Source organism: Symphalangus syndactylus, chromosome 5, assembly GCF_028878055.3.
Source record: "Symphalangus syndactylus isolate Jambi chromosome 5, NHGRI_mSymSyn1-v2.1_pri, whole genome shotgun sequence".
NCBI lineage: Eukaryota > Metazoa > Chordata > Mammalia > Primates > Hylobatidae > Symphalangus > Symphalangus syndactylus.
This window is the reverse complement of record NC_072427.2, coordinates 43,530,705-43,549,062: the sequence shown is the minus strand read 5'-3', so window position 1 is coordinate 43,549,062 and position 18,358 is coordinate 43,530,705. Positions and strand designations below refer to the sequence as shown.

At 41.4% G+C, this 18,358-nt stretch overlaps 1 protein-coding gene across 3 annotated transcripts in view; it reads left to right on the top strand.

Annotated features, from left to right (window-relative positions):
* The window catches only part of TLN2 (talin 2), a 463,814-nt gene that overhangs the window by 327,118 nt on the left and 118,338 nt on the right, over window positions 1–18,358 (top strand). For all 3 annotated transcript variants that reach the window (XM_055278272.2, XM_055278269.2, XM_063638847.1), the window contains 7 exons: window positions 1,263–1,429; window positions 5,764–5,892; window positions 7,001–7,114; window positions 9,181–9,294; window positions 11,763–11,897; window positions 14,395–14,523; window positions 16,506–16,608. In XM_055278272.2, coding sequence (XP_055134247.1) covers window positions 1,263–1,429; window positions 5,764–5,892; window positions 7,001–7,114; window positions 9,181–9,294; window positions 11,763–11,897; window positions 14,395–14,523; window positions 16,506–16,608 — 891 coding nt within the window. The remainder of the gene's footprint in view (window positions 1–1,262; window positions 1,430–5,763; window positions 5,893–7,000; window positions 7,115–9,180; window positions 9,295–11,762; window positions 11,898–14,394; window positions 14,524–16,505; window positions 16,609–18,358) is intronic.

The window sequence follows — 18,358 nt, the reverse complement described above, 5'->3', positions numbered from 1 at the left end:
TTTGTCAAAAACCAGGAAATTAGCATTGGTACTTTACTAACTAAACTACAGACATTATTCAGATGTCATCAGTTTTTCTGCTGATGTCCTTTTTTTTTTTTTTTGATGGAGTCTCGCTCTCTTGCTCAGGCTGGAGAACAGTGACACAATCTCAGCTCACTGCAAGCTCCGCCTCCCAGGTTGATGCCATTCTCCTGCCTCAGCCTCCCAAGTAGCTGGGACTACAGGTGCCCACCACCACGTCCGGCTAATTTTTTTGTATTTTTAGTAGAGATGGGGTTTCACCGTGTTAGCCAGGATGGTCTCGATCTCCTGACCTCGTGATCTGCCCGCCTCGGCCTCCCAAAGTGCTGGGATTACAGGCGTGAGCCATCGCGCCCAGCCCTGCTGATTTCCTTTTACCGTCTCAGGATCCGGTCCAGGATACTACACTGAATTGAGCACATTTTTATTTTAGTAAAAGCTTTCTTCTTCCCCCTTTTTGTTATAATGCTTCAGCATTCTTCTCAGATGACCTTTACTAGAGGAAGAAATCCCTTACATTTGAATCGTTCTATTTTTTAATGTTGGTTGTTATACTCCTCCTACTTCCAGAAGGAAATTAAAATAGATTTCAGTAAAATCACAGAGACAATAAGACCAAAGAATAATGCAAGATCAAAATCAGTGCTGGGCAAAAAAGGATGAGCAAAGAGAAAATTGGCAGAGAAAACTCCAGGCCGAGGCAAGTCATAGCATTTGAGCATGAAGCTAATAAGCGAAGGCCAAATGACACACATTGAGTGGATTGTGTGGTATCTCTCATCTGGTCCTAGGTAGCCTACACATTAATACAGAATTTAAAAGGAATTTTGTTCTGTGCCAATTCTTTAAAAAGTTTATTATAGAGGCTTTTGTGTAAGTGGTTTTCAAAGTGAAGAAAGCAATGTTTTCTAAATAAGTATTTACTAATGCTAAATCCACATAATTTTGTTCCCTGCCCTCTCTTTATAGTGTTCCTCTTTGGCTACTTCTGTTCTGATTATGCCTCATAGTGAAAGGTTGAACCCGGATGTGTTCGGGGAGCCACATCCTGCCAGCCACAGGGAATATTTTCATTTTGGGTTCTAATTTGGATGCATGGCTTAGGACTCGAGCATGGAGGTTCAATTTTTTTGCTCCCGCTTACCAGAAGAGTAGAGACAAGACTGTAGTGGCTCCTGAGGTTTTACTGACCTTTGAAAAGCAGACAAACAGACCTCATCCTCTATTCTTTCTTCTAGGTGAAATGGTGCGCCAGGCGCGGGTCCTGGCCCAAGCCACATCAGACCTCGTCAATGCCATGAGGTCAGATGCAGAAGCCGAAATCGACATGGAGAATTCGAAAAAGCTCCTGGCAGCAGCAAAACTCTTAGCTGACTCCACTGCTCGCATGGTGGAAGCTGCAAAGGTATTCTACTGGATTTGTTTGTATGAAAAGTGAACACTATTAAGTGTTAGGATTTGGAAGGTACTTTCCAGATGGGGGATGGTCAGCCGAGTGTGCATTTTTGTTTGCTTAAAACCTATATGGCTTGTAACATCTAACCCTGTTCTTGTGGCCAAGGAAGTAATGAAACATCTGAATGAAATGCTTCAGGGAAGTGGTACTGACTCAGCCATAGCAGCAAAGTGCCCTCTTTGGGGAAGCCTCTTTTTCCACTTGGTCATCACTGTTGGCTTCATTGATTGTGGTGACTAATTTAAACCTGAGATTTTTCAACAGCAAATTCACCTAAACCTGTTCTCTTCCTTAATGCCTTAATGTTACTTTTGCCGTCCATTTGACTTCTCAACTACTATCAAGATTTTGCACAGTAGACTACTTCCTACTTTACAGTTCTTTAAATCCCAGTTGCAGTTTTAAATATTATAAAATGATGAGTAGTTAAGAGTTAGCTTTGTGCTTTTTGACAGCTGTGCTATAGCATAATGGTTACAAAACCTAGTGATTCTGAACCAGGGGTCTGATACACAGCCCCCTGTGAAACATATTAAAATGCACATGCCTCAGTTTCATCCCCAAAGATCCTGATTCACAAGGTCACTGGTAGGACTCTGTGTGTGCGTGTGTGTGTGTGTGCACGCGCGCGTGTGCGTGTTTAAGTTCTTCAGGATATTCCGATGTGTACCTGTAGGTGAGAACTGTTTTAAATGAATAAGGGTATATTTTTCTGGGTTTTTTATTGTGTACCTAGCACACATTTCTTACAGAATTAATAGAAAATGCAGATAAATGTGAAAAAAGAAAATAAAAATCACCTTCAAATTCCTGCCCTCAAAATAATATTTTAAATGTATTTCTATGCATATAAGATTCATTAAGGCCAGGCACGGTGGCTCACACCTGTAATCCCAGCACTTTTGGGAGGCCAAGACAGGTGGATCACCTGAGGTCAGGAGTTCGAGACCAACCTGGCCAACATGGTGAAACCCTGTCTCTAATAAAAACACAAAAAATTAACTGGGCACGGTGGTGTTTGCCTGTAATTCCACCTACTCGGGAGGCTGAGGCAGGAGAAAATCGTTTGAACCCAGGAGGCGGAGGTTGCCGTGAGCCAAGATCATGCCACTGCACTCCATCCTGCGTGACAAGAGCAAACCTGCTTCTCAAAAAAAAAAAAAAAAAAAAAAAAAAAAAGATTCATTAGGTGTCTCCACATCTTACCTCATCTCCCTGGCTTCAGGGAATTGGTATCTCAACCTAATATGTGCATTACTTCACTTAAAATGTATTGTGGGCTGGGCATGGTGGCACACACCTGTAATCCCAGCACTTTGGGAGGCTGAGGTGGGCGGATTACCTGAAGTCAGGAGTTCAAGACCAGCCTGACCAACATGGCAAAACTCTGTCTCTACTAAAAATATACAAAAATTAGCCAAGCTTGGTGGCACATGCCTGTAATCCCAGCTACTAGGGAGGCTGAGGCAGGAGAATTGCTTGAACCTGGGAGCCAGAGGTTGCAGTGAGCCAAGACCGTGCCATTGCATTCCAGCCCGGGAGACACTGTAAGACTCCGTCTCAAAAAAAAAATGTATTGTGACATATAGTGAGCCATGTAGAGGACCTCTCCTGACTGAACTGGCCATCATGTTACTTGAGGGACTGAGAGTTCTTAGAGACACCTGGTGGGTAGGAGTGAAGGAGAGACCCAGGGAGGGACAGTGTCTGAGCTTCCTTCCCTTGTCTCCTAATCCCTGTTTCAGCCAATAAGCTCTGCTATTAACCCCCTTCTTTAAGCTGTATGTATGTATGTATGTGTGTGTGTGTGTGTATGTGTGTGTGTGTATATATATATATATACGTATATATGTACATATATATACGTATATATATATATGCTGTGTGTGTGTGTGTGTGTGTGTATGTATTGGGTTTTATGTAGTACTTGAATATTTTAAAAGGTTTTACTAGTTTACCCCACCTCTCTCAGTCTATACATAGATATTTAAGGCAATCTTATGTTCATAAAAACTTACTTGGTAGGTTGGAAAGAACTATAGGGTAAATCTGGTCCATTCCTTATTTTACAAATGAAAAAAATTAAAACTCGAAAAGATAAATGCTAATGCCACATAAGCAGCATTGAGCCAGGCCGATGTGCACGGTTTTTTTTTGTTGTTGTTGTTTTTTTTGAGTCAGAGTCTCACTCTGTCACCCAGGCTGGAGTGCAGTGGCACAGTCTTGGCTCACTGCAAGCTCTGCCTGCTGGGTTCATGCCATTCTCCTGCCTCAGCCTCCCGAGTAGCTGGGACTACAGGTGCCCGCCACGACGCCCGGCTAATTTTTTGTATTTTTAGTAGAGATGGGGTTTCACCGTGTTAGCCAGGATGGTCTCGATCTCCTGACCTTGTGATCTGCCCGCCTCGGCCTCCCAAAGTGCTGAGATTACAGGTGTGAGCCACTGCGCCCAGCCACGTTTTGTTTCTTGATGTGACTGTTTACCAGGCCAGTTCACTGCATTTACCAAGTTACCGAAAAGTCGTTTCTTCTAAGTATTCATGTGATTTTGGTTATTTATATTAAATGGGACAACGTTAAGTGTTTCTGTAAATTCTTTTAACTTTTAGTTAAAAGTTTTCGTTTTGTCTTTGTAGCAATATTTTAATTTGCTGAATTTTGTTGAAAGCTAAAGAACATGCAATGGTTAGACTTCCAAGGATTATATGTAATGTGCAGAAAAAATATATTTCATGATTAGTAACTAAGATTTCAGGCCAAAATTAGTACCCCATATCTGATACATATTCATCATAAAAAGACATTGCTGAGCAAGGACCCAAAGCATCCACATCAGTGTGAAGTGCAGAAATGCTGGTTTCCGGCTGCTCAAAATACATAACATTAAGGCTGATGTGCACTTGAGACATATATAAAGGAGCAGCTTAGAAAATACCTGATGAACAGAAAAAAACAAAATGACTTTCATAAACTTGCAAAAGAATCCAAAAGTAGTCCAAACAATCCTTTTACATGTGAAATGCAGAAATAAAAATTTTTCATTGCTAGAAACACAAAATCAAGATTATGAGAGTGGTTAAAGTTTGAAAGAATAGGAGATTCTATTCAAGAGGGTTGCCAAAAGAATTGTGCCACAGCTGTTAAAACTATTCCATCCTGTATGCATTGCTATAACTTTTATAAATAGCTCAAAGAAATAGGTTCTTATAAATTGGTAAGTTTAGCAAATTGACCACTTGGAAATCTAGACGTTTAGAAAGTTGATTTTCGATAAATCGGTGTGCTGTTCTCCCTGCCTCAAGAGCAAATATTATTGCCTGAAAGCATTCATAGGAAGAAATTCATTGATCTATAGACATCAAGCACATGTTACAAAGCATTCAGGCCCTGGTGAGGGAAATCTTGACTGCTGCTGTTATTGTTGTGGGAGAGGAAGGCTGGATGTGCTGTGAGCATGTTGAATTATTATAGAGTTAAAATTATATCCTTTCTCTACATTACCATTAGCCTTCCCCTGCTTCAGAATCCCACCCATCTAAATAAAATCCACTTAGATTTCTAAGACATGTTCAACTAAAAGCAACAAAGTAAAAGGGGCTGTGGGGCTGGACAAAGAAAGCATGACTGGCACATTGCCTCCCTCTTTTTCTGTCAGGTTGATGGTATTACATTTCTCTCATTAATTCAGTACATTTGGGTACCATCTCGACTTTATACTAGACCTTCCAACTCTGTCTTTCTGGGAATGTAATTTCTGGGCATGGTCTTTCTTTAACAAAATTTCCTTGGAGTCTTTTTGAATGGCATTCCTGAGCCCTCCCTCCATCCTTCCCCCTCTTCCCTCTGTCCCTGCCTGAGTTGATCACATTTACCTGTGCCACAGGGTATTTCAGGAGTGATATGAAGATGTGTCATTATTGTGTCATGCCAATGAAAAGAAGATTCTCCCTGGGAGAGATGGGGAGAGGGGAGATTTAATCTTCCCATCTTTTAAACCATGGATTTCTGACCACAGGTTAATTTGTATGGACAACCAAGGCAATGTTCTCAAGTGTTTAATTATTACTTTGGATTTCTAACTGATTAGCCATGCAATTTTGAAACATCCCCTGGTAGGTATGTTTTGTTGCATGAGGAAACATCTTCATCATAAAGATACTGCTTGTGGCATTTGACTATCCTTTCAAATGCTTTCTATTACTAAGAAAAAAATAATACTGAAGGCATGAATTCAGTGATGTCCCCCGCTGGACCACTTGAAATCTTTATTTTTGCCTTTGCAGGGGGCTGCAGCCAACCCGGATAATGAGGACCAGCAGCAAAGGCTGAGAGAAGCTGCAGAAGGCCTCCGGGTAGCAACCAACGCAGCTGCCCAGAATGCTATTAAGAAAAAAATTGTCAACCGACTGGAGGTCAGGAAAGAGGCTGGCTTTCTGGGATGCCCATCTTAAATTGCAAAGAGTTATTTGAAAAGATAGTTGAATTAACAAGGTGTTGCCCATATAAAGAAAGCCAAGTCAAGGTTCACATCATTGAAGGTTTGAGTACTATAAAAGCATTGACTCAATTGGAAAAAACTGCTTCTGTAAGCTCGAATCCTTTCTAGCATTCAGGAATAGAATTTAGACTCTTTTCAGGAGGAACTGGATTTTTTTTTCTATCATTAAAGGATATACACATTCAAGAAGGACCTTTTGCTGAAAATATTTATATTTTGTTGGAGTCAGTGACTTTGTCAGGGCTTCCCCTAGGAAATATGGACTTCAAAGACTGGAGGTGGAGATTAGGCTTGGGTGGAGAGGTATAGAAGGGAGTGAAATATACTTGTTATTTTTTGAAATAATTATTCTGAAAAAGAAAGTTGAAATAATAATAGGCACAAACTATATTTAAAAAAAAAAAAAGTTTATCTGACAAATGCACACAGGAGACCCTTACACTGAAATTTGAGAGTTTGGAAGCTGAAACCTTTGCCTGTGTACTGAGAAGTCCCTCCACATGCAGTCTGCTATATTCTGGAAGAAAAGTAACATTGTTGTTCTTGGACAAAGAGAAGAGGGTAAACACAATTAAGTGCCCTGGTTGGAAAGTCTCTGCATTTTGGAACTAAGGCTTCTGAGTGCTGAGAGAGGAGAGTCATGGGCACCAGCATTTGTGCTTGACACAGAACCATCTATGCTGCTTGTGGGAGATTTTTTTTTCCAAAAACATTTAAACTTGGTGCAGCTTGTCAGTGTCATTATGATCTTGGAATCATCCCTTTTGTTTTTGAGAAAGACAAATGAACTTAAAGCTTGAGCTTTCAAGCATGCCTGTCTTTGTCACTTGTCTCAGAGGATGTCAACACAAGGAAGATAGTGTGTTGTAAGATTAGAGTTATCACTGGTTTTAAAACGCAAAGCCTGCTCTTCCGAGTTCTTTTAGAGCAACAGACCTATCCTGACTCTGGTGGAAGTGACCTGTAGAACATGCATGTGTGTTGCATATGCAGACCCTGACTCATCTATCACTCCTCTGCAGGTTGCAGCCAAGCAGGCCGCAGCGGCAGCTACACAGACCATCGCCGCCTCCCAGAATGCAGCTGTTTCCAACAAGAACCCTGCGGCCCAGCAGCAGCTGGTCCAGAGTTGCAAGGTGAGGTTCCAGTGCACAGAGAGCCAGGTCGGCTGCAGATGACCCTGATAACATTAGAACACCAAGTCCCCTGGTAATTCAGTAAAGACAGATTATCCAAGCTCCTAATCCAATTTGCCCCAGTTCCCATGTTCCAGGTGTGTATACATGTCTGCTTTTTGTCCATTAAGTGGATGGCCTGTGTTTGGAAGGAAAGTATGATTTTCTTCCAGCATTGTCTTACTTTTGTCCCCGATTTTCTTCTCAAGAGACTGAGCCAAAGAGGATCAATGATGAGGCCATTTTAGGGCTCTGAAATGGGAAGGAAGTGTTGAGTTTCCAGAGTGCCTTTCTTTGAGAGGCAGGACTTCAAATTCAGCAGGGTTCATTTCCTGCTTTCTAATAATTGCACCTCAAGGATTTATTTCATCCCGTCTAAGCTCTGTGACTTTGTGCTTTGGTGCTTTTTGTTGTTGCCCTTTTGTCTGTTCTTCTGACACCTGGGCCTTGATGCTAAGTTGAGGCCAGTTTACTACAAAGGTACAGTAAACACCCTTGTTGGTATCTCCAAGAGCCCAGGGAGTTGACTCCTCCTCGGCCCCTCTTAATGGTGGCAGACACAAAGTCCAATTGCAAAGCCACTGCCCACATGTGGGTGGCACGTCTGGCCGGCATGTCCTGGAAGTATTTGCAGCTAGCCGTGGTGGCTGGCTGGGAGGCATACCTGTCTGTGCTGGGGTTATGAGAGCCAACTGCACCCTCTCTCCTTCTTCAGATCTCTGCCAAATGATTCACATTTGTGAGGGGTGCCACTGCTCCCACTTCAGAAATGGCTTTACTTCTGATAGAGCCCTCTATTCCTGAATCTGGGTTCTCTGAGGCCAGCCCTGCTGCTGTTGTGGACTGAATGCACTCCAGGAAGAAAAGCCTCAGCGACATAGAAGGGTCCTGGGCTGGTGTCCTTCAGTCCTGTGTGGATAGAGAAGGGGTCTTGCTGAGAGTGAGGCCTCTGCTGTGGAGGAGTTTGCTTCCTGTTGGGTCCTCAGCTCAGCTGTTAGCAGGGGTGAAAACTTTCTTCTCAGGGAGCATGTGCTGCTCACATGCAGGGACATGCCACAGGATGAGTGAGACCTCTCGCCCCTCTTCTGCAGAGAGACTGAAGATACTAGGTCTCAAGTGTCACTACCAGGAAATGAAAGGTTTGAGATGGAGAGGGGAGAGTGGAGCAAATGACTAGAACTAGCAGCCCTAAAGGAGGCCTGGGAAAAATTCCATTGAAATATTTTTGTAACCTGTGCTGGAGCAGTCCTAGAAAAATATGTCACCAGGCCAGTATGCGCTGGGCACCAGGCCAGTATGCACTGACCACAGTGCTGTGGGCCTCTGAGAGCCTCATTAACCAGAGAAGGAGGTGTGAGCACAGAAAGGAAATGTGGACAGAACACAGGGAAAGTAAAAGGCTCATCTCCCAAGGCACCGTAGGAGCCCATTACTGTACAGCATTCCTGCCTCACAGAATGCTGTGCCTCTCTCCTTTCCCCTGGCTTTGGGCTTTCCTAGTTTGAGAATGAGAAGTCCCCTTCTTAGAGAAAGCCTTTGTGGCAACACAAAGGCTGATGCGCAGAATGTGTGGCTGCAAAGTAAGAAGCCAAAGCACTTACATGCACTGGTATCCAAGTATTTCCGTCACCTTCTGAACATGGGGCCATACACTTCAGTTTATCACCTGTGAATCGTGTAGATCCTTTGATTCTAGGTTTGCAATGCCAGTGAGCCAGATGGTGTGAGTTGCAACTAAGGAAATCCTTTTAGGCCTTATCATAGACATAGACAGTCATCTTCAAAGGAATGTATTGAGACCTCCAGGACCACAGGGTAGAGTGTGTGTAGAGAAAATGCCCAGAAAATGGGATTCAGTGTCGTTAAGGACCCAGCTAGCTTAATGTGCAGTGTCATTCCAAGGCCTGGGGCTGGCGTCCCCTGGGAGTGGATGGCACATCCAAAAAGCGCACTTGGGTCATGTTCTAGCTTCTTTGGATGATCCCACCATTCTACCCCTGCTGTTTTTATTTCCTTGCCTTCTGCAGGCAGTGGCTGATCACATCCCTCAGTTGGTCCAGGGAGTGAGGGGGAGCCAAGCTCAAGCTGAAGACCTGAGTGCCCAGCTGGCTCTCATCATCTCCAGCCAGAACTTCCTCCAGGTAACACGGCCGTGGTCACCTTGGGCTCACTCAGAGCCCTTGTCTGGGCAGAGGCTGCCCTTTAAGGAGAGGAGTTAATGAATTCCACAGCCTCAGCTAAGTCTTTGTGGTAGGCAGGGCTTGAAGGCCTCTTCTTTAACTTTACAGTTTCAGAAGAGCTGGGTTCAGCTTGGCAAAGCAAAATGCTGATATGCCGGGAAATTGCACTGGGGAGATGGCATATGATCCATTTTCCTCAGAATTATCATATTTATTTCTCTTCAAAAAGAAGAAAACATGTAAAATTTGCAAGTTGTGATGAACAGCCCAGGACTAGGCATTGCTTTAGGTTTTTGTTTCCAGAGATCCTAATGCCATTGTTCATGGACCGGGGAAATAAGTGTGTAGTGCATCTTCTCCAAAGATATGATCATTCTTTGTGGCAATTGTACAGTTAGTATTGTCGGTCTCTGTGGGGTGAAGGGTAGATTCATTTTAAGGAAAATAAAATAAACAAAAATATTAAGTTGTGGAAAAATTCCCCTTTACGTGCTTCTTATATTCAAATCTCTCTACTTTATCAGCACTTTTTCTCGACTTGTATTTCATCAGCAGTTGATATGATGAGGTGGGTCAATTCCTCATCCCTTTCTAGTTCAACTGATAGTTGTAGGACCCAGTGATACATCTATTTGGTTCATTTTTCAAGTTGTATAACTGTAACATGCAGAAATAAAACATGAAAGGTTTGATATATCTCCTCATATTTTAACTACATACATACACAACACAGGTATGTGTGTATGTGTGTATGTGTGTGTATATTCTTTTAAATTGGTATTCATTGTATATAGGCCCTTTGTGTTTTTCATCTAACATATTATGAGTGTTTATGATTTTGAATAATCATCTGTTATATGACTATACTCTTCATTTAACTTTTCTCTCATTATTGGACGTACAGTTTTTAATTTTTTGCCATCATGAATAACATGATAAAAATCTTTATGTGCTCAAGGCTTTTCTTCAATTCCTAGAGAGAGGATTGTAGACAGCTTATTTTTATCTTTAGGACTTTGCAAATTATGACTTGGGCAAGGCATTTCTCTCTTCATTTGGGAGGGGAGAGAGCCTGGAGCCATTTGTGGGTACTGTCTCCACCCTGGCAAGATTGTAGGGCATTAAGATGCAGCCGTGTAGACGTGTTCCTGGTTCCACTCTGTCCCTGCCCTTGTTTTCCCTTTTTCTTTTGTTCTTTTAACTTTGCTATTATAGATACTCAGATCTTTACGAGAAAAAGGGAAGGTTGAAAATAAATAGAAATTGAATTGACAGATCAAAAAGTTTGTACATTTTAAACTTCATGTTATAAAATTGCTCTTCCAGGAGATTGAACAAATCTAAACTTACAACTTAGCAGTATATAGAGCATGCTTTTAAATATATCTTTTATGAGATTGGAGATTAAACTTTTAAGAAAACATGTATGTTTTTGCCAGTTTGCTCTGTAAAACTATTTTTGTTTGGTTTTGCATTTCTCCGATATTCACAATGTTAAACATTTTTTATAAGTTTCAGGTATTTTTTATCATGCAAAATTATCTGTTTATGCTTTTTATATACTCTTGGTAGCTTTTATAAATATTCCTTCTTTAAATATTAAAAATATTAACTTTTGTCCTTAATATTTATGATCTGGCACTTGTTGCAACTTTTCTAAGTGTAGCTTTATAACATATATATTAAAAGTCTTGAAAGTATGTATACTCTTTGATCCAGAAATTCAACTTTTAAAAATTTATACAAAGAAAATTATAAATGTGTACAGATTTAGCTGCAGAGCTGTTTATCATACCATTGTTTATTAAATTGGAAAAAATGGAAACATGCCCAACAATAGAGAATTGAGAAATGGCAGTAGATGCATATGCTGCAATATTATGTAGCTCTTGAAAAGGTAGGATATGTGAGACAAGGAGATTGTGAAATAGAGTGAACAGTGTGATCTTATTTTTGAAAAATATGTACATGCACATAGATACCCATTCACTGGCAAAATTATTTTGCTTTGTGAGATGTGAGGTCATGTTAGCTGTTTTATTTATCTATCTTCATTTTTCTAAGCAGTCTTTTGAGTGTATGTGAGACTCCGAATAAAGAGCTATTCTGAGAAATATAGTGAAACCTATTTAATAAGGAACTCTCTTTGAAATCGGTTTTAAACGAGAATTTCAAGCCACTATTCTAATTTTGCCTCCTCTACCCTCCATGACACCTCCTTTTTTTCTTTTTTTAGGCATTCCTAGAAGGTACTGCCCTAGAGTATCTGGCTTGAGGTGGCAGTTTGGGAGTAGGGGACGAGTTGTTTAATATTCCTTTTTTTAGTACAAAATAAGTTCTTACTGCTGTAGAGACATCGCTGCTTAGGTCCCTCCTCTCTACCTCTTGCTGCCCAGGAGCCATCTTACTTTCTTTTCATCTCTCTATAGCCTGGAAGCAAGATGGTGTCCTCTGCCAAAGCCGCCGTGCCCACTGTGAGTGACCAGGCCGCAGCCATGCAGCTGAGCCAGTGTGCCAAGAACCTGGCCACCAGCTTGGCAGAACTGCGTACCGCCTCGCAGAAGGCAAGTGGAGCGTGTCACAGGGGTTAGCTTGTCAGGAAGGGAGCTGGGGTGGCATGGGTACCACCCAGGGCCTGAACACTGCTGAACCTGTTTCTTGGCAAAGTTGTCCATTCTACTTTCATGACTATTAAAGATGCCCCTGTGGGTTGGCTTTTGTTGCATTAAGCCACTATCTCCCAGACTTAGTATTCACTTTTCGGTTTCAGATGCCTTTTGTTGAACTATTTTGAGTTGCATACTTCCTCCTCCTCCTCCTCCCATATCCTGGAACAAGCAGTGGTCCGTTTTTCACAAGTCTTAGGGGAGAATGGTAGTCATCAATGTCTCAGTGCCAGCTAAATTGTAGTCCAGAATAAGTGATCATATATTCCAGGTATCATCTTGTGAACTTAAAAACAAATTATATAGGCAGAAAATCTAGTTTGAAGTGTCATCTTTGTTATCTTTTTTACCCTGGAATGTTTTCACATATTGCATGGGAGCATTCACCTTAACAAGGTCTTCAAGAGAACAGAGTTGAGGACTAAATTAATTTCTGTCTCTGGAGCATATTAATTACCAAAGGACCTCATTTACCACTCTGTTTAATGTGGTATTAGCATGAAGTTCTAGCATGAATTCATTTTTCTTCATCGTAGCAATCCCTTTATAGAAACAAGCAGCCTCATAAATTGGTAAGACAAGAAAGTAGAAGCTGACTTGAATTCTTAATATGAGGAGCACGCTACACTGCCAAATAAAAATATCCAGAGCTTTAGACTATAGCCAATAAAAAAGTTATTTTGACCTGTGTTTCTCAAAGAGAGCTCGTGGTACTGTCTACACTGGAATCATCTGGGGATGCTTATTAGAATGCACATCCCTGGGCCTTGCCTCTGAGAAACCAGATTAGAATTTCTGGTCGTAGAGCCTGAACATCTGCATTTTCACAAGCTTCTTTGCTGAGTCTGAGACACACACCAACATTGAACCACACTGCTCGAGAGGAGTGATCCCTAAAGTGGGACTTAAGCAAGACTGTCCATTGGGTACAGGAAGACACTGAAAACTTGTGTGTGTGTGTATATATATATATATATATATTTTTGTGTGTGTGTGAGACAGGGTCTTGCCCTGTTGCCCAGACTGGAGTGCAGTGGTGCAATCATGGCTCACTGTAACCTCAATCTGCTGAACTTAAGCAGTCTCCCACCTCAGCCACTGGAGTAGCTGGACCATGTGCCACCACGTCCGATTAATTTTTTTTGTTTGTGTTTTTTTTTAGAGATGAGATTTTATCATCTTGCCCAGGTTGGTCTTGAACTCCTGAGCTAAGTGATCCTCCCACCTAAGCCTCCCAAAGTGTTAGGATTACAGGCGTGAGCCACTGCACCCAGCAATATTTTTTAATATGTAGCATAAGGATTAAGAGTGCAGGCTCTAATCCCAGCAGTTTGGGAGGCCAAGGTGGGTGGATTGCTTGAGTCCAGGAGTTCAAGACCAGCTTGACCAACATGGTGAAACCCCATCTCTGCTAAAAATACAAAAATTAGCCAGGTGTGGTGGTGCACGCCTGTAGTTCCAGCTACTCAGGAGGCTGAGGCATGAGAATCACTTGAACCCAGGAGACAAAGGTTGCAGTGTGCCAAGACCATGCCACTGCACTCCAACCTGGGCAACAGAGTGAGACTCTGCCTCCAAAACAAAATAGAAAAAAGAGTGCAGGCTCTGGAATCAGACTGTCATTGACTAATTTGGTGACCTAGACAAGTTAGTTAACCTCTCTGTGCCTCAGTTTCCTTCTTGAGTAATAGTGGCACATAGAAATCAATTAGTATTTATTTCTGCTGTTATTACTATTATCTAAAAATGGAAAGAAATGAAAATGTACCAGTATTTAGTATACTGATCAATAATTACACGTTTATATAATTATATGTGCATGTGTATATTAAGGGATGGAATCAAAGCATTTGGAGATCAGTGTTATACATGACCAAGAGATAAAGTAGTTTTCATAAATTACTAAGGGAAAAATATTTTATAATCTTCAATACAGAAAAGTAATGATTTATAATCTAGAAATTTGTAAAGAGAAGCAATAAAGTTGACATAGACTTGCCCCCAGAGTCCTGGGTGTGTTCATTTGTTCATTCACTGCATCTTTCCCATGCCTCTGTGTACACACATGGCTGTGCTAGGTGCCCTACCTCTAGAACTCAGCCACAGCGAATATAATGATCCACTGAGTCTAAGAGGCAAGTGCATTTCAGATAAGGGTCACTTCTGGAACACTTACTATATCCAGTTGTGAGACATACATAATTGATGGTTTAAGGAAGTTAAGAGTAAGGTTCTAACTGAGGATGATTTTGTTCTCTCAGAAAAAATACTTGCTTTCCTTACTCCTCCTGCTGGATTTGGAGAATCCAGAAAGGCGCATTTTATAAGTTGCAAAAGTGTTGGGGACACTTTTCCCAAGCAGACTGGGTATACATATTTCCAATTCTGTTGGCAGGCCCATGAAGCCTGTGGTCCGATGGAAATCGATTCAGCTCTGAATACGGTGCAGACGCTTAAGAATGAACTGCAGGATGCCAAGATGGCGGCTGTGGAGAGCCAGCTGAAGCCACTTCCAGGGGAAACGGTGAGCTGTTAGAGCCAGCTGGGGTGCGGGTGTATCTTTTGTTATGACGTTATTAAATTATTTGTTGTTAGGGTGTTTGCTAAATGTTGCGGCATGTTGAGAAGTTTCTAATCCTGTGATCTTTTTCTGAAAAGAATGCCCAGGGCAGCTGGAGGAACTAGGTTTGGAGTTATAAGTGCTGGATTCTACACTCAGCTCTATCATCAACTAGCTGTGCACGCGTCCCATATCTCCTCTGTGTCTCAAGTATTTTATTTACGAAGTGGGTAGCAATGAGGCTATCATGATACACATAGAAAAGATTATCAACAGTCATTTTAAAAAAAATTTACTTAATGCAAAGCACTAGGATGGACAACGGCAAAGTGCGTCCATACCGGAAAGCCATACTGCAAATGGAATAATGGCACTAGAGATCTACTGTGGTCATATTACCACACCTCCTGATGCTTATGTCAGAGTTTTGTTGGCTAAAACTTTACCAGTCCTCCTCATTTGTATGTACTTTCTCACATGACTGAACATTGCTAGTAAAATACCATCATGTATTAAGCACCTGTGAAGCACTGTACACACCCAGTCTAGTTTATCGTGATAGTAACTTTCATGAGCAAGTTTTATTGACCCCGTTTACAGGTGAGAAACACAGAGGCACAGAGTTTGTCACCGTTCTGTCCAATGTTATCTGCCAGTTAGGAGCCGAACCACAGTTTGAATTCAGATTTGCAGGACTCTAAAACCTGTGCTTTTGAGAGCTTCTGGCTCTTTGAACGAACTGAAGACTTTTAGAATGTAAAGGGGACTTCAGGCGTAGAGCAATGCCTGGTACATAGAAAGCACTCAGAAAATATGTGTTAAATCAAGTTTCCCTAATAGTAAAAAAGAAGAAACTCAGGCTCAGAGAGGTTAAGTCACTTAACTGAGGTCACCCGGTTAATGACAGAGTTGGGATTGCCTCTTGGGCCCACAGCTTTGCGAAGTGGTCCGGAAGTCTCTTTGCAAAGTTCTATACCCCAGGGAGTGCAAGAGAGGCTGGCATGACATGTAATTCCATCTTTACATAGAGCATAGACTAGTCAGTTAGAATGCAGGAAAACATCAAGAATTTTTAAAGAAATTGCTCTAATAAAGTCTGTATTGTGTCATAACATATTGTTTGCTATAATGGACCAGGCTCTATTTTTATTGGAAAGCATTGCCTCTCTTGGAAAACATGTTGCAAGGTTTAAAATGCATTTGTTCTCTGATGCCTTTTTGTACTCTCGCAGTATACCTAGAAATTCTCTTCCAAAACCTCATCTAGTAATCAAATAATTATCCATACCCTAGGCCTTTACTGACTTCATTCCCTGAATTTTTTATTTAGTTTACAAAGCAAAATAACATGCTGTTCATGGGAAGCAAGCACTGTGCCCATTTTCATAATCTCATTTACCACTCCAACCCTCTATTTCTATTGCATTTCCTTTCAGTTGGAACTCCTCAAAGTATAATGATCAAATTGAACAATGTTAATGGTCCCACATGCCAGGAAGGTGGTGCAGCTGGATGTCTGCCCACTTCCTGCCCAGCCATAATTAATTCTCACTAAGGATTTGTTGCAGACTTTCTAAATTAGCTTCTAAAGGCATAATACTAATAGCTACCATTTGTTGAGAGCCTACATAAATTCTCTGAAAACCTTCTGAGCCTAGGTATTATGATCTCCTCAGGAAACTGAGGCTTGGAGAGGTTCAGTAATTTATTCAATCTCATGCTAGTAATTGGGAGGGGAGAGGGCATGGGGCAGGGATTTGCACCCAGATTTGTTTGTTCTAAAGCTTGTGCTCCTTCTCCTGTACCACCCTGCTGCAGCTTAGTGCCATTGGTGGGAAAGAGCTAGGGCTCAAGGTTTGATCTGCATGTCTTTTCTAAATTATGCTAAGACCTCAGCAGATGTTCCTTTTCTTCTACGTTCTTTTCCTCCTTGAATATTCTTGTAGCTGGAAAAATGTGCTCAGGACCTGGGAAGCACATCCAAGGCAGTGGGCTCCTCCATGGCGCAGCTGCTGACCTGTGCTGCTCAAGGCAACGAACATTACACAGGTGAGACCTACGCCCTTCATGCCGCTGTGGCCAGCTTCAGGCCCCTGGGCATAGTGGGGGAGGAGCAGGAGTTCATTCCTTTGACAATACATGTGACATTTTTCTCCCAGCAGTTCACCATATATTTTTCAAGCACCATGTGCTTGTTACCGGGCTTGATACTTCGCACACAAAGACTAATAAAATATGATTCCCCCAAACCATTTATGGATTGCCCCGATTAGACTATAAAGAAATAGTAATTGTAGACTTCCAGGTCTTTCTGTGAATCCTGGAATCCCGCTAAATTAAAGGCATAAAAAAGGTTAAAGAGAATAAGAGATGATAACAAATAAGACGTCAATGGAATGTGTGAAAATGGAAGGAGACAGATGCATGGTAACAGATAGAGGCGAGTGAACAGAAACCTGAGGGGTATGGGAACCAGCAAGGAAACAAGCTGATTTGTGCTGCAGAACCTTGGGGGGGTGAGGCGATACTGAGTATTGGTGATGCCAGGTGCCCCTGAAGGTAGGAGACTCCTTAAACAGGAGTCTCTGTAAGGAACAGATTGCACAATCATCAACTCTAAGAAAAGCAGAAAAGTTATACAATGAGGAAATGTTATTGTGGTAGGAAATCTATACATATCTCAAATTTTAAAACCAAGAGGTTTCAGTATGAGCACATTTCTTAAAAATAAATATGGAAGGAAAGCTTAAGGAATTGAGTGGCTCTAGGAGTGGGGGTGAAGAGGGGAGGAGTGGGTTATGGATCATTGCTTTTGTTATACAGTAACACGCTTGACTTCTTTTTGAAATATGCATTATTATCAAAGTATAATATATGCACAGAAGACAACATAAATCCTACATGGATACCTTCATAAGGTCTCACAAATTGAAAACACCCAAGAAGCCACTACCAGGATCCAGGAATCAAAAACATCTTCAGCCTCCTGGATGCTCCCTTGTGCCCCCTCCCAATCACTGTATCCCCACTGTCCTTCCCCAGAGGTAAACGCTCATGGTTTTTAACAGCATAGATTAATTTTGCCTGTTTTTGAGCTGTAAGTAAATGGAATAATACAATATGTGCCCCTCGTGCCTAGCTGCTTTTTCTCAGCACTATGTTTGTGAGACTCATCTGTGGTACATACAGTGGTTCTTGCATTTCCATTATCTCTGTGGTATTATATTTACATGAATATAGCTGTTCTTTATGCTGTTGTTGGGCATTTGGGTTGTTTCCAAAAGACACTGCCAGGAACAAGTCCAGTCCAGGTTGTTTAGTGAACATAGTAAGCATTTTCTAGCTGGGTACCTAGGAGTGGATTTCCTAGGTCAGAGGCTCCCCATGTGTTCAGTACATTTCTTTCAGCAGTGTATGGAAGCTCCAGTTGTTCTGTATCCTTGTCACCACTTTGTATTGTCAGTCTTTTAATTTTAGCCCTTTTGGTTTGTGTGCAATAGTATCACATTATGATTTTAATTTTCATTTTCCTGATGAACAGTGCCATCGAGGACCTTTTCATAGGTTTATTGGCCATTTTGTGAAGTATGTTTGTGTCTTTTGCCCATTATTTGAAAATTGGGTTATTGTCTTTTCCTCATTTATAGGAGTTCTTTGTTACTTATATGTATTTCTTGTGTATTGTGATTTGCATTTTTAGTCTCTTAAAGTGCCTTTTGATGAACAAAAGGTTTTATTTTAATATATTCCAATTTATACTTTTTTCTTTATGGTTAGTACTTTTTGTGTCCTATTTTAA